Consider the following 14,746-nt stretch of genomic DNA (forward strand, 5'->3'; position numbering starts at 1 on the left):
ATTCATCTTCTTGGTTCTTTCGGTAAAGTCACGTAGAAGGGAAATAATAAAATAATAAAAATAAAACATAATAAAATAATTCTCACGACGTTTCCGACAGACCTGTTCTTCACCTGAGGACGGCTGCTTGCGTTGTGGCCGAAACGTCGTGAGAATTATTTTATTGTGTTTTATTTTTCTTATTTTATTATTTCCCTTCTACGTGACTTTACCGAAAGAACCAAGAAGATGAACCTCCAAATCACTAACGCAACCTGGGGAGCCTTTCGTCCAGCAGTTGATTCACAAGTGGATTAAAATTATTCGTTTGTTTTGTAATCAACAATCACTGAATTGTGCATTTAAAGGTGTCGTGTGTTGTTATGCAAACTATAGACGCGCATCGCGAGGTCTGTGCTGTTGGTCAATGTTTACGAAACATTCTTTTCGAAAGTTAAATATTCGCCTGAATCGTAAAATGTGTCCCAGAAATGTAATATTGCGCATACTTCTGAGAACAAAACCAAAAACAAAACATTAAAATTTCATAAGATACTGAAATTCATATTTACAACACAACAATTGTTTGACTTCGTAGGACCTTCCTGAAATAGCCATGAGACCCAGTGACACTTTCGCAGGTGAACTGACGGAATAATAAGACCATAACAACAACAACAATTTAAAACAATAAACTCGTGGTTCAGCAAATCCGTTCGGCAGACGCAGAGGGGGGGGGGGGGGAAGAAGTCAAGCCTGGTGGTCACTAACCTTGCGGCGAAGGCATTTGGGTGATCACTGCTGCAGCTCAACGCACCTACGACGTCGTAGTAAGCGAGGGGGCCCTTGCACACCCCTCTGAGCAACTTTTATATCGTTGGGCTGAATGGGGGCAGTCATTAAAACGCATCTCTCGTCTCACACTGCCCTCTACGTGGCCCCCCTCTCTCTCACTCACTCTCCCTCTCTCTCTCTCTCTCTCGTGGTGCCAGGGCGTCTCAATTAAAAACCAGGAGGCACTCTCTTCCTTCATTAAAACCGTCGACCCGCACACGCACCACTGCTTGCCTCTCTGTGTGTGTGTGTGGCTCTCTCAATGGGTGCACTGCACGCACGCACGCAGATATTAAAATAATGCCGCTCAGCCTGCGCGGATTCCCGCTGTGGGCCAGTGCGAGAATTGGTGGTCACTTTTGTCCGTAGGTCCGTGCGGAGACAGGGCGCGCACAGAAACACGTGGGTGCGATAAACAGATGATCGCAGCGACGATTCGCAGGTGCTCGCGATGGCTTTTCTTTTCGGCAACGGCACTGCGCGTTGACAACGGCGTTGTGTGCGATTTTCAATCTTGGGGACAAACTAAAAATGCCACCGCGCGCGTTTTACGAAGCGCCGTACGTGAATTCGTTCGTGTGCAGTTTCGCAAGGGTTAGGGAGGGGAGTGGGGGGGGTGGCGGCGATGGATCTCGACACCTGGAGGAGCATTCGAAGCGACCCATTGTTGGCTTTAGCGACCAACTACTTCGCACGGCGTACACGGAGATAACGAAGATAACGGGATGTCGCCGGGCAGAGATGGAGCTGATGAAATGGGCACGTGTGCGAGGTGCCGAGTGGATCGTGGTGTTGTGGTGGTGTGGTGGTGGTGGTGGTGTTGGTGGTGGTGGAGGTGGTGGAGGTGGTGGCAGCTCGCGGAGCCCTTCATCCGGCAGATGGTGACTGATATACTCGAGCAACGTTGAACAGAAATCTGACTGTCGTCTGATGATGCTCGTTGTAATCATTGGCGAAACGTCGTACTCCAATTATAAATGTTGTGGATTTACTCTCCAACACACACCGCCGCTGTGCTGCTGTACTCGCAACGAATTGGGCATGTTCTGTTTACTTGACAAACCTTACCGATTGGCTGTGTCGGATGGTGGCGGGTCTCACGACACACGTGCATATTTACGCGATCTAACCCAACAAGCAAACAAAAACAACCCCCATCATGAACGTTGAACACATTTTACCTAATTTCCTGAGCTCAAAATAACTACCGCGGTCAATGCACGGCACCCCCTTGCCACGTGCGCGTGCCCATCGCGTCTGCGGTGCCCTCCTCACCCGTTCTGTGGTACTCCTCCGAGACGCTCAACGGCCGCGACACGTCGCCGTTCCTAGGGAAGGCCACGGCGACCCCACCGCCGCCGTCGTGGGCCTGCGCCAGCGGCGATGGCAGCGACGGAGGCCCCACGTGACCCTCCGGCGACGGGGTCACGTTCGTCCTCACTGCGGCCCCCTCGTGCAGATGGAGCCGCTGGTGCGTGGGAGAGGCGAGCGCAGCGGTCACGCCGTGGAGGGCCGGCGCGACGCCGTTCGCGTGCGCCTCGGGGGCGAGGGCCGGGGTCGAGGGGTCGGCGTCTCGGCTCGAAGTCCTTCGCCGACGCCGCCGTCGTCTGTGCTGGCCGCAGGGCACGTGCACCCCGATGTACACCGCGTGGTGACCTGGAAGACGGGCGAGGAAGTGGTGGCGACGATGGGGCGATGTTTGTTCGATGGCAGAGCCGGCGTAAGCTTCGGCACCCCCTACCTCCCCCCATCCACCCACCCGTACCCTCCGAGAATATTGAAGGGCCCCACAGGGGTTGAGGTCACAAATACGGGGTGTATGAAATATCGGGTGGAATTTTAGTCCGAATCAACTTTGCAAGCGAATTTACATTTGAAAACAAAACACACACGCGCGCGCGCACGATTAATTCGGTCCATCTCTGGATTTCCTGCATCTGTCTCCTCTCATATCAGCACATCTCAACGGTTTACATTAATCACTTTTCCCCACGTCTATGTCACTTGACTGTATCTCTCCTAATGGGCAGGACCACACAGACACGTGACCTGATGGGCCAGGACCACACAGACACGTGACCTGATGGACAGGACCACACAGACACGTGACCTGACAGGACCACACAGACACGTGACCTGATGGACCAGGACCACACAGACACGTGACCTGATGGGCAGGACAAGACAGACACGTGACCTGACAGGACCACACAGACACGTGACCTGATGGACAGGACCACACAGACACGTGACCTGATGGACAGGACCACACAGACACGTGACCTGACAGGACCACTCAGACACGTGACCTGATGGACAGGACCACACAGACACGTGACCTGATGGGCAGGACCACACAGAAACGTGACCTGACAGGACCACACAGACACGTGACCTGATGGACAGGACCACACAGACACGTGACCTGACAGGACCACACAGACACGTGACCTGATGGGCAGGACCACACAGACACGTGACCTGATGGACCAGGACCACACAGACACCGTGAGCTGACAGGACCACACAGACACCGTGAGCTGATGGACAGAACCACACAGACACGTGACCTGACAGGACCACACAGACACGTGAGCTGATGGACAGGACCGGATAGTCTGTGTCAGTGTTTCTCAGCCTTTTAAGGCACCGATGCTGAAGAGGCAGTACTCACTGAGACTTGAATAATGCCTCAAAATAAATCTCAAAACAAAGCAGATGTGTTCATCCATCATTAGCATTTAGATATTTAGCGTAATTATGGGGGGGGGGGGCGGGAGTTGCGTGTGAAGATATTGCGTCATGCTGCCACAGAACGAGCAAAATGCCACCTGCATCACTGAAGGATTCCGACGGTAATTGACACGATTGTCCCTTCCCCCCTCTCTCTCTCAAATCCGTGATGCCATTAGCGTAGACTTCAAGCGAGGTGCGTTAATCATCGAGTATTAACCAGGGCTTAACAAATTTAATGACACAGTCGGTTATGTGTGTTGTTATTAACGGCGCTTAATGATCACTCCGTGTTAACCAGAGGGGTACATTTTATCGTGAAATATTTTTCCCCAGATGCCCCCAAAAAAACATCGGAACGTCCGGGGGGGGGGGGGGGGGGGGTGGGGGATATATTTTCCGGAGCTCAGCCTCGGAGAGCTCCAATTGAAACGAATGCGCTGATCAGCAGCATCCGTCTCGTCACTCACTCCGTTCCACGAGACATTGAGCTTTGAGTGACACACAGATGGAGAGTGCCGAGCGAAAGCGAGCGAGACGGTCTGTTGCGTTGGTAAGGTTTGTCACGGAAGCAGAACGTATCGATTCGTTACTAGTATAGCGCACCGGTGTGTTGGAGAGCAAATCCACAACATTTACAATCCGAGAACTAGTAACGAATTGGCCACGTTCTGTTGACGTGACAAAGCTGAGTAATTGGCTGTGTCGGGTGGTGGCGGGTTTAACGACACATTTATATTTACGCGATATAACCGAAAAAAATATATTATAGATGATACTGGTTCCGAAAGCCGATGTGTTAAACGGTCTATTGAGTTTCGATTCAGACGCTGTCTCCCCGACAGACCAGGTCTTCGCCTGAGGACGGCTGCTTGCGTTGTGGCCGAAACGTCGTGAGAATTATTTTATTATTTTGTTATTTATTTTTTTATTTCCATTCTACGTGACTTTACCGAAAGAACCAAGAAGAGGGTCTGTTGAGTGTTGGGCCCATCACGCAATGCACATTCGTGATGGACTCGACTCATCGGAGTGCACAAAATCAAATGTTCCTACTTACTCTTACTTACTGCTTGGCTACGTTTGACCTATGGTCACCGCGATATGCATTTGAATGGTGCGGTACGATACGAGATCAGGTTTCGCGATGCGAAGATGATAATTGGGATATCGGTTGCCTGTCACTTTGTAAGTGCACTTTGCATGTTACCGTCTTGTTTTTTGTACTTTGATTCACTGGTACTCAAGTAAACGGGCCAACGTTGATCCAACATCGGCCGAACGTTGGGTCAACGTTGGTCCGAGGCCCAACGTTGGGTGAACGTTGGTCCGACTACGTCACAACGTTGGCCTATCGTTGGGTGAACGTTGATCTGACTACATACCAAGGAGGGGCCAAGGTTAGTTTATTTATTGGGTAAAGACCGCTTAAAAGTTATCCGACAATAGTTCCCCAATATTGGCCCTCCCTTAAGTATTCTAACTGCTGCGATTTTACTCTAATTACAAATCTGTAAAGCATTTAGGGCTCGTGATGTCAATCATACGAAGGTATTCAATTACATGAACTACGAAAATTATGACATCAAATTTGCAATAAATGTCCCGTGCAATCAGTTACTTTGCAACAGCAAGAATGTAATTGCTGTCGTTAAAGCGGGCGGTAATCATTGCGTTTATTTGTTCGCTATCAATATACTGTAGTGGCAATAAAATGTATTTATTTATTGATGACAAATAAAGAAATCTAGATTTGAAGCTTTCGTGACTGCAGGAATCCATACTCTTTGGTTCTTTCGGTAAAGTCACGTAGGTATGAAAAAAAAATCGCGACGTTTCGGGCGCAACAGGTGGGAAAGCATGGCCTGCTGCTGATGCTGCAGACTGTTTTAAAAGTTTGAAATGGGTATAGCCCAAGGGTTATAAAGGAGTGGCTGGGTCTCGTGATGTAAGAAATTAGCATGTAACTGGGTACGGAAGCAAGCTTCTATAAGTGCGATATCACGATACCTTGTAGAATACGGACGATACGATTATCATGTACTATAATATCACGCGATATATCGTATATCTTACGATATATCTTACGATATACGATATATCGTAGCTTCGCCCAATCGCAGCACGCCCGATGGTGATGCACAAGCACCACGAACACGAACAACTCAACGCATTCCCCACAGCACAAGCGCAATGAAGAAGGCGTATTGCCCGAAACGTCGCCTGTCTATCTTTTACTTTGAGGGCCACAGTTCTGTTGAAGAACGTGCCGCGTCTGTTTTGCCACGTGACGTTTGAAGGCTGTTCTTGCCGCCTAGTGGTGGCAGAGGTGGTGAACCCTGCAGGGATTTTCCCAGACGCTCCCCGCTGTGCCACCGCGCTGCGTTTTATCCGCCCTGCGCCTCCACTCGTTTGTTGTGAGCGTCGCTCCTCCGCCCTCCGTTGTTACTGGAGGGCGACTACCTCCAACTGCCCAGTAGCGTCCTTCACGAGCCCCCCCCCCACACACAGAGGCCGATCTTGAAACCGCTGGTAACCGGCCTTAGAGGCCGTCCATAAATGACGTCACGCGATTTGGGACGATTTTTGACCCCCCCCCCCCCCATCGTCACACGGCGTCACAGAAAGTCAGACCGCCCCTCAAATATGACGTCACAAAGCTCTGCCCCCCACCCCCCAAAAAATAAAACATGCTTCAAATCGCTTTAAACTATTGTCATTGTAGTGCGTATTTAATGTGGCGCTGCATTCTGATGTTGTAGAAGAAAACATTTATTAAAAAGTCTACTTAATTAAGTAGAACGTGTTGTCTATATTTATTTAAAGTTGCGCATATTGATGTGACGTCACATTTCTCACCCCCCCCCCCTCCTCGTCACACATCGTCACAAATGTCTGACCCCCCCCCCCCCCCTAGGTGCGTGACGTCATTTATGGACGACCCCTTAGGTAAGTCCAACTCAGTTCCACATCCTTCTGTACAGCATCGCTCCATCTCTTCTCCAACCGTGCCGCGCTCATTTAGCTCCCTCTATCCGGCCAAGAAGAAACTGCTTGGGCGTGCGGTGACTGGCCATGCGGGCTACGTGACCCAGCCAACGCAGCCTCGCCTGCCGGAGGAGCTCGCCGATGGGACTGCGTCCCAGATCGTTTAAGGTTCTGAGCTAAGACGGTATCTCTATTCCAGGAGGGATAGATATACGGCATGTCTTGCAGCTGGAGGAGTAGATTATGCGAGGGGACTTGTCACCCAAATGTTGGACAGCACTAGAAGCCAGCTCAGGCCGGTTGGTCTCAGCACTGTGCCTGTTGCCAGGGCTTCATTTCAACCGGTGCGGTCCGAAACGCTGTTCCGGGAATCATTTTGGACAGGCGTCCGCATCCAATTCGCCTTGTTTTGCTCCAATACACTTGTATACCGCCTGTTCATAGGATCATCGGACCATATTGGGGGCCGTCCATAAATGACGTCACGCGATTTTTGACACTTCTCCCCTCGTCACACGCCGTCACAAAAAGTCAGACCCCCCCCCCCTCAAATATGACGTCACAAAGCTCTGCCCCCCCCCCCCCAAAAAAAAAACATGCTTCAAATCGCTTTAAACTATTGTCATTGTAGTGCGTATTTAATGTGGCGCTGCACTCTGATGTTGTAGGAGAAAACATGTATTTAAAAAGTCTTTTTAATTAAGTAGAACGTGCTGTCTATATGTATTTAAAGTTGCGCATTTTTATGTGACGTCACATTTCTCAAACCCCCCCCCCCCCCTCGTTACACATCGTCACAAATGTCTGACCCCCCCCCCCCCCAGGTGCGTGACGTCATTTATGGACGGCCCCTTGTACACTAATTTCGGCTGACTATTGACGGGCGTAGCTCGTGTTCCGGTGGAAGTACCTAACGCCGAGACTCCCTCCTGCAATCCAGCTTGGCAGCATTGCGAACGAATCTCTGTCTCTCATTATGCCGAATTCAGACGAACGAGCGGTGACTCACACCGAGGTAGCAATTTTCTGCCACCGAAAAGCCGAGAGAGCCAAGCTCAGAGCTCGCCTCTGAGTGGCAGCCACCCGCATCCCATGTCGGGCCATCTAGTTTGCCGATACAGGTTGTTTCCTGTACTCTATCTTACAGGCGATGATGCGTCGATAAGGTGTCCTTTGAGTGTGAAGCCATGCTCTGGTACAGTGGATCCAAGCATTGTTCTTGTTGTATACCAAACCCCCCTCTCAACCCCCCCCCCCACCCCTCCCTCCACCGCCCCAGTCCACGTACCTCCAACCAGCAAGACAATTCAATTATTGTAAAAATGACACTCGAATTACATTGACACGTGTTCCACACGTGATACCAACAGTTAAGACCTAATAACTGGATTACAGTAAACTAAATATTCACAATTCCAATTACGTAAATGTATCATGCATACGGCTATTGGAGTGTAATTCGAGTCACCATCGCGAATGAATCAAAGTGGCCAGGCTGAGTGAGTGAGATTCACCGCACGTGGAAGGCTGGGGGAGTTTATCTGACCCGCCTGAATAATCTATTTGTGAAATCGTTTGAATGCAAAACATATATATACATTTATGAACGAAAGCAGAATAGCAGAACAAGTGGGGAAAACCCGAGCGGCTAAGCGTACGGGTTCAGAAAAATAGCATAGAACAGATAAGTACAGAGCTTTAGAATGTGGAGGGCAGTACCCAAGCACTGCTTTATAGCCCCATCTAGCCATGCCTCCATGTCCAGACCTCCCGCCAACACCCACACGGCCATGTGTGGGGGAGAGGGCGAGATGTTAACTACCTCACCTGGTATGCGGGAGGTCGTGGGTTCTATCCCGACCCTGACGCCTGCTGTATATTTGGAGTTTGCGTGTCTCTCTCTCTTTCATCATCATCACGGTGGCTAGGAGATGTTAACTACCTCGCCTGATATGCAGGAGGTCGTGGGTTCGATCCCGACCCTGACGCCTGCTGTATATTTGGAGTTTGCGTGTCTCTTTCTCTCTCTCTCATCATCATCACGGTGGCTATGAGATGTGAATTACCTCGCCTGGTATGCAAGAGGTCGTGGGTTCGATCCCGACCCTGACGCCTGCTGTATATTTGGAGTTTGCGTGTTTCTTTCTCTCTCTCTCATCATCATCACGGTGGCTATGAGATGTGAATTACCTCGCATGGTATGCAGGATGTCGTGGGTTCGATCCCGACCCTGAAGCCTGCTGTATATTTGGAGTTTGCGTGTCGTTCTCTCTCTCTCATCATCATCACTGTGGCTAGGACATGTTAACTATACGCGACAAACAAAAACATTGAAAAGTCAAGTAATTCGATGGTGATATGATCAATTGTCTGAAATAGTTGGAGGAGGGGGGGTACGGACAACACGCAAGAGAACGGCGGAATGGAGTGGCGAGCGCCGCAGTGATTCGTGGTCCTGCACAAAGCGCGGAGCCGTCGCTCTGGCAGAGTGGCCGAATGTCAACAAGTAGCTCGTGTATTTACGCATTCGTTTGTATTCATCTCACACTTAAATTTCGATTTAAAGCTTTCGTGACTGCAGGGATTCATCTTCTTGGTTCTTTCGGTATAGTCACGTAGAAAGGAAATAATAAAGTAATAAAAATAAAACATAATAAAATAATTCTCACGACGTTTTGGCCACAACGCAAGCAGCCGTCCTCAGGTGAAGAACAGGTCTGTCGGAAAGACAGCGTCTGAATGGTACTGTCTTTCCGACAGACCTGTTCTTCACCTGAGGACGGCTGCTTGCGTTGTGGCCGAAACGTCGTGAGAATTATTTTATTATGTTTTATTTTTATTATTTTATTTTTTCCTTCTACGTGACTATACCGAAAGAACCAAGAAGACATCTCACACTTGTTGAAAGTTAATTTGTTTTCTCACATTGACCGTGTCCTGTCACGCCCCCCCTCCCAACCTCCTCCTCCTCGACCCAACCCCCTTTTCAGCAAGGCCACGCTCCTGGATCGGCGATCCAAGAGATGGACGCGACGCGACACGTGCGCTGAACTTCATTCGCACCGACAGCGCTTCATCGGACACGCGCGCCGTCGCTCACCTTCCACGTCCTCCTCGTCCACGGCGTGCTTGCGACACAAGGCGCCTCGGTCCAGCACGGCCTCGTCCTCCATCCTGTAGTAGTAATAGAGGAAGAACGAATGCTCCGCTTTGGCACGAAGCGCGCTGCAGTCCGGCGACGACGGGGAGCTGTCGATGCCGCCAAAGCCGCCACCACCACCACCGCCGCCGCCGCCGCCGCTGCTACAGGGCGGCGGTGGCTGCGCGCTCCCCGCCGGTTCCGGCCACCCCGCGAGACCACGCGCACCGGGGCTGCGCCGTGCCGCCAAAGAAGCCGTCATGCCGAGGGGTCCCCCCCCCCCCCACTCCTCCTCCTCCCCACCAAACCACCACCACACTCCCCAGGCGCGCGCGGTTACCACTCAGCCTGCGCGCCTCTCCGTTACGCGGTGGCTAGACACGGGACTCCCGGCTTGGCGTGGTGTGGAGCCCTTCACCCTGACCCTGGTCCCCACCGCCAGCACTCCACCCCACGGTGCCCGTCTGCAGCCACCTCCAGCTTATTGCGCGTGGTCGCCCCAACAGCCCCCCAAACTGGGAGAAGCCACGCGCGCGACGATGATCGATGATTCGTGCCTCGAGACGAACGGCCGCTGAAGGCGACGCTCGGTTGTCGAATTACAGAGGCCCCCCCCGTGCATGCCCTCTGTCTCTATCGCTCGCTCGCTCGCTCGTCCTTAACGAGTCGCCGACGAATCGCCCACGTGAATGCGACCCATAAACCCCGCAGCAAACGGGTCCGCTTAAAGTGTCGAAGGGTATTTTTCAATGATGGTACGACGATCGTTAAAAACAAACGAAAAAAATAATCATGAAGCCACTCGGTCGGTGGGTTTCGTCCGACGCCCTCGACTTGCGGACGAACGCCGGGACCGCCCTGAGAGAGGGGACGCGAAGACGCGGACCCAGCGGCCCCCTAATCGCCCCTGATCGCCTCTAATCACGTCTAATCAGAGAGCAGCCTCAATCAGCAGAGGACGTCGCTAGACTTGGTAACGGCTACCACGTGATCGCCCCCCCCCCACCCTCCCGGGACACAAAAAGTTTCATAACCCCGGGAGGAGTGGTGTCAACACCCCCCGCTCATCACCCCGTGGCTGCGTCTTGTGTGTGTCTCTGTGCTTGCTTGTGTTTCTCGCTTTAACGTTTTATTTTTGGGGGGGGGGGGGAGGGGGGGAATTCCGTCGATGAAAAAGAGCGCTCGGGACACAGTTGAACAGATGGAGTTTCGGTCGATGCGATTTTTTGGACGTAGATCTTTGTGAACGTGGAGTTCGTGGGTGTATATTTAAGAGTATCTCTTACGGTTGGCTTGCGTCTCTAAAGCGACACGTTTTACGTTTAACAACACGTCTGCTTCACCTATAATCCGTCTCTCCGTCTATATATACAACGTGGATGTTGCGAACGTTGTATCAAGGAGTTCGTGGGTATATTGAAGAGTATTCCTTAATGTTGGTCTGTGTCTCGAAGCGACACGTATAACGTGTTGTCTGCTTCACCTGTGATCCGTCTCTCCATCTATTTCATTTAAAAAAATTTTATCTTGCACATAAATGCCGGTGAAGGGCGGTGCAGCTTATTTATTGTCTGATTTACATCCTCCTGTTTGTGTGTGTGTGTGAAACGCCGACATGCAGGAGGGAGAATTGAGTTGGCGCTTCTCGGATTTTCCTGAGCACGACTTGGAAGTCGCAAAGCACGCCCGCGCGTGTAGCCAAGGCCGCTGCACTTTTTTGTTGTTTTATTTTTACCAGGTAAGGCCCCACTGAGTTGCTAAGTAGCTCTTTTTCATAAGCGACCTGGTTGTCACAACATGATAGCTCAACGAAGTGGCTCGTCATGTGGACATTTATAGCAGCCAAAATACTCTAAACTCGTGATGTTGATTATAAATGTTTGGGGGGGAAAACCGGAGGACCCGGAGAAAAATCTACGCGACCACGAGGAGAGAGACACCGCAAACTCCAAATATACAGCAGGCGTTAGGGTTGGGATCGAACCCACGACCTCCTGCATACCAGGCGAGGTAGTTAACATCTCGCCCCCGTGGAACCCATTCGATTTGGCTGTGCGCCCGGTGTCTCTCTGAACCTGTGAGCCACCAGGTGCTGTCGTGGGGGTTCTAACCGCAGAGACACTATGTTTACTGTATGTTGAACTTCTTTCGCACCGCACGTAGCCACCCGCGCTAATCGGAGGTGCAAACTCATCGCAAGGCCAGACGCGGGCAGTACGAGGAGCGTGGACAATTAATTATTATTCATTATTATTATTCATTATTGATTCATTATCAGTGGCGCCGCCGGCTCCATTGCATGACCCGAAGCAGAACTTATATTTGGCAGCGTCACGTGACCACAGTCATTCTACGATGGACAGGCCACAACAATGTGCAGTCGCATCACAGTTGGCCAATTACGATGACAGTTATATTAAATCCGCCCGTCACAATTATGTATTTCCGCGAGGTTGTGGCGGATTTGGAGCATCCTTCATCAAACTTGGCTGGATCGTCCTTGGCTGTTGTTGATGATGATAATGAGAACGATGAGCCACATTTATTACGAGCATCGGAATTGGTGCCGCGGCTATATTTGTCTTGAATCCGACCTTCGCCCCCGCCCCCCCACCCCTACTCCCCATCGCCGTAACCTCCCTGGCCCACTTGGGCCCCCTGAACCTTTGCTGAGTTTCCGCATTGCCAAGCCCCGCCACTGACTGGGACACGAGCGCTTTGCGGGGTGGGGTGAGATCGCTGCGTTGGGGCCTCCTGCGCATCACCCCCCCCTCCACCTCCCCCCCCACTCATTAATTGGAGATGTTCCCGGTTTAGCTCTGGATGAGAAAGGATTCGAGGTACGCTAAGTCTGGCGATTTATTTATACAACAAACGAAAAAAGTCTCCGTCCGTCCGACACGGTGCCTGCTTCGAGAAGCAGGGCATTTGCGTGTGCCCGTGGGCAGTGCCTGGTGGTGGCGGATTTTCCAGAGACGTGGGCTGCTCGATGCACCGAGCAGACGCCGCGCAAAACGGCCGACGTTGTATCGACCCCGGATAGATCGCGTCCGCGCAGCGAGACGGGAGAGGATGCAGACAAAGCAGAGAGCCGTAACGAGACGAGAGCAGAGGGATTAAGACAAAGGTCGGAATGACCGGGGTTCCACCGTTGGTTTCTACTTCTTCTTCTCATTAACCCGAGGCCCCTTGAGCTACTTGGGGGTGCCGAGTTGTTTGATTCTGTCCAATGCCATCCATTGGCCGATCTTAGTTGCTCTCACACCGGCTGACTTATCCACAGCTGTTGGACGTAACGAGGCTAGCACCGCCCTCGCCTCATCCATGCTGTTGAGGAGCTGCACTAGGGAACGCGGCCGTGCCAAGCCAAATCGCGCTCTGACAATACCACGAGATGCGGGGGGGTGGTGTTTCTCCTTGCGCTGGGAAAATTTGGACCATCGCGTTGATGCTGACTTTTGCAAATGACGCCACGTGATCTTTAACGTACACTGCGAGTGAAGCAGACGGTGCGTAGATTATTTATATATGTGGTTAATACACTCGCAGTGATAACCAGGGCGGCCGCTGCGATTCGAACCGTGAACCTCTGCAATTAAGCGGCGTATTTATTGAGCTCAGTCAGCAGTGGATAGACCATGGCTGATCATGATGACGATGATGACTGCGAGAAGTGCCAATCGGCTGAACGGGACGCGAGAAAACAGTGGCGGTGCTAACAGCGCTTCATTGTTCAGTTGGAATTGTCGGCGTAAGGCACTACCACTAGGATACAAGGGGACCGCTGCTGCTGCTGCCTTCTCGCTCGTCCGTGGTTCCTTCTCACGCCACTGAGTCGTTCTCTCTTCGAGACTTGCGAGCGAATACTGTTTCCATAATTACTAATCGTTCATTGTAGCCAATATTCTCATAACACTATGCAAATTATTATTAAATAACGTTGCGAATCGGACGTCGAATGCCAAAATCATTCCCGGAACAAGTGTTCCCGCCTATCCTGGCTGAAACGGAGTGCCCACAAAGACTGAGTTAAACCACAGCTGTGATACAATGACACTAATTGACCCATTACAGCGATGTTTTAAGTAGTTATATTAAAATGGCGAGCGTTTTAAATATATATTTTTCTAATTAGGATCTGAGTTCGAGGCAGATATTTATCTCTCCACGAATCCGGGGCCCCCCTTCAACTACTTGGGATTCCTCCGCTTTTGTTGCGTTTGCTTGTTTGCCTAACCCCGCCACTGACGAGAAAACTTCCTCTGTCACTGCAATCGATTACTTCACTCCGTCCAATAACAAAACAAATTGTCATCCATACAGTCCAGTTAACAGCGGTGCTCCCGCGACACACGAAAGACACGTACCCCCCCCCCCCCCCACATGCTTTCATCACTGCAACGCCATGCGAAAGTCCGAGGGATGAAACGTACCAGTCCGTCATGGTAATAATCCTGTTCCGTCGCTGCCGTCTCTTCACCCGCTCTGAAAGTGATTTGACATTGTCTTCTCACCAAACTCCGAGGCTAGACCCCCCCCACCCCACATCTTCCCCAGCTCCTACGCCTTCCACCCAGCTCGCCATACCACTCTGTAGCTGAACCCAGGCGGTGCGGCCCGGCCTGGCATCAAGACACAGCCGGACCTGACCGGGCCCTCTGGCTGCCTTGGTTCGGCAGCCTCAGGCAGATGCGTCACCATCACCGTCACCACCATCACCGTCACCACCATCACCGTCACCACCATCACCACCGTCACCACCATCACTACCAACACCATCACCGTCACCACCATCATCACCACGACCACCACCATCACCGTCACCACCATCATCACCACCACCACGACCACCACCACCACCACCATCACCGTCACCACCATCACCGTCACCACCATCATCACCACCATCACCACCACCATCACCACGACCACCATCACCACCACCATCACCGTCACCACCATCATCACCACCACCACCACCACGACCACCACCATCACCGTCACCACCATCACCGTCACCACCATCACCGTCACCACCATCACCACCACCACGACCACCACCATCACCATCAC

At 51.6% G+C, this 14,746-nt stretch overlaps 1 protein-coding gene across 2 annotated transcripts in view; it reads right to left on the minus strand.

Annotated features, from left to right (window-relative positions):
• LOC144732085 (electrogenic sodium bicarbonate cotransporter 1-like) overlaps nt 1-14,159 on the minus strand; it is an 81,206-nt gene extending 67,047 nt beyond the window's left edge. The window contains exons 1-3 of one of the 2 annotated variants that reach the window (XM_078613348.1): nt 14,107-14,159; nt 9,635-9,708; nt 2,089-2,469 (exon numbers count right to left, since the gene is read on the minus strand). In XM_078613348.1, coding sequence (XP_078469474.1) covers nt 2,089-2,469; nt 9,635-9,708; nt 14,107-14,117 — 466 coding nt within the window. In that variant the 5' untranslated portion in view covers nt 14,118-14,159. The remainder of the gene's footprint in view (nt 1-2,088; nt 2,470-9,634; nt 9,709-14,106) is intronic. The other variant, XM_078613347.1, reaches the window with a different exon arrangement.
• Between the last annotated feature and the right edge of the window lie 587 nt (nt 14,160-14,746).

The sequence above is a fragment of the Lampetra planeri genome, chromosome 41, assembly GCF_965212315.1.
Source record: "Lampetra planeri chromosome 41, kcLamPlan1.2.h2, whole genome shotgun sequence".
Taxonomy (NCBI): domain Eukaryota; kingdom Metazoa; phylum Chordata; class Hyperoartia; order Petromyzontiformes; family Petromyzontidae; genus Lampetra; species Lampetra planeri.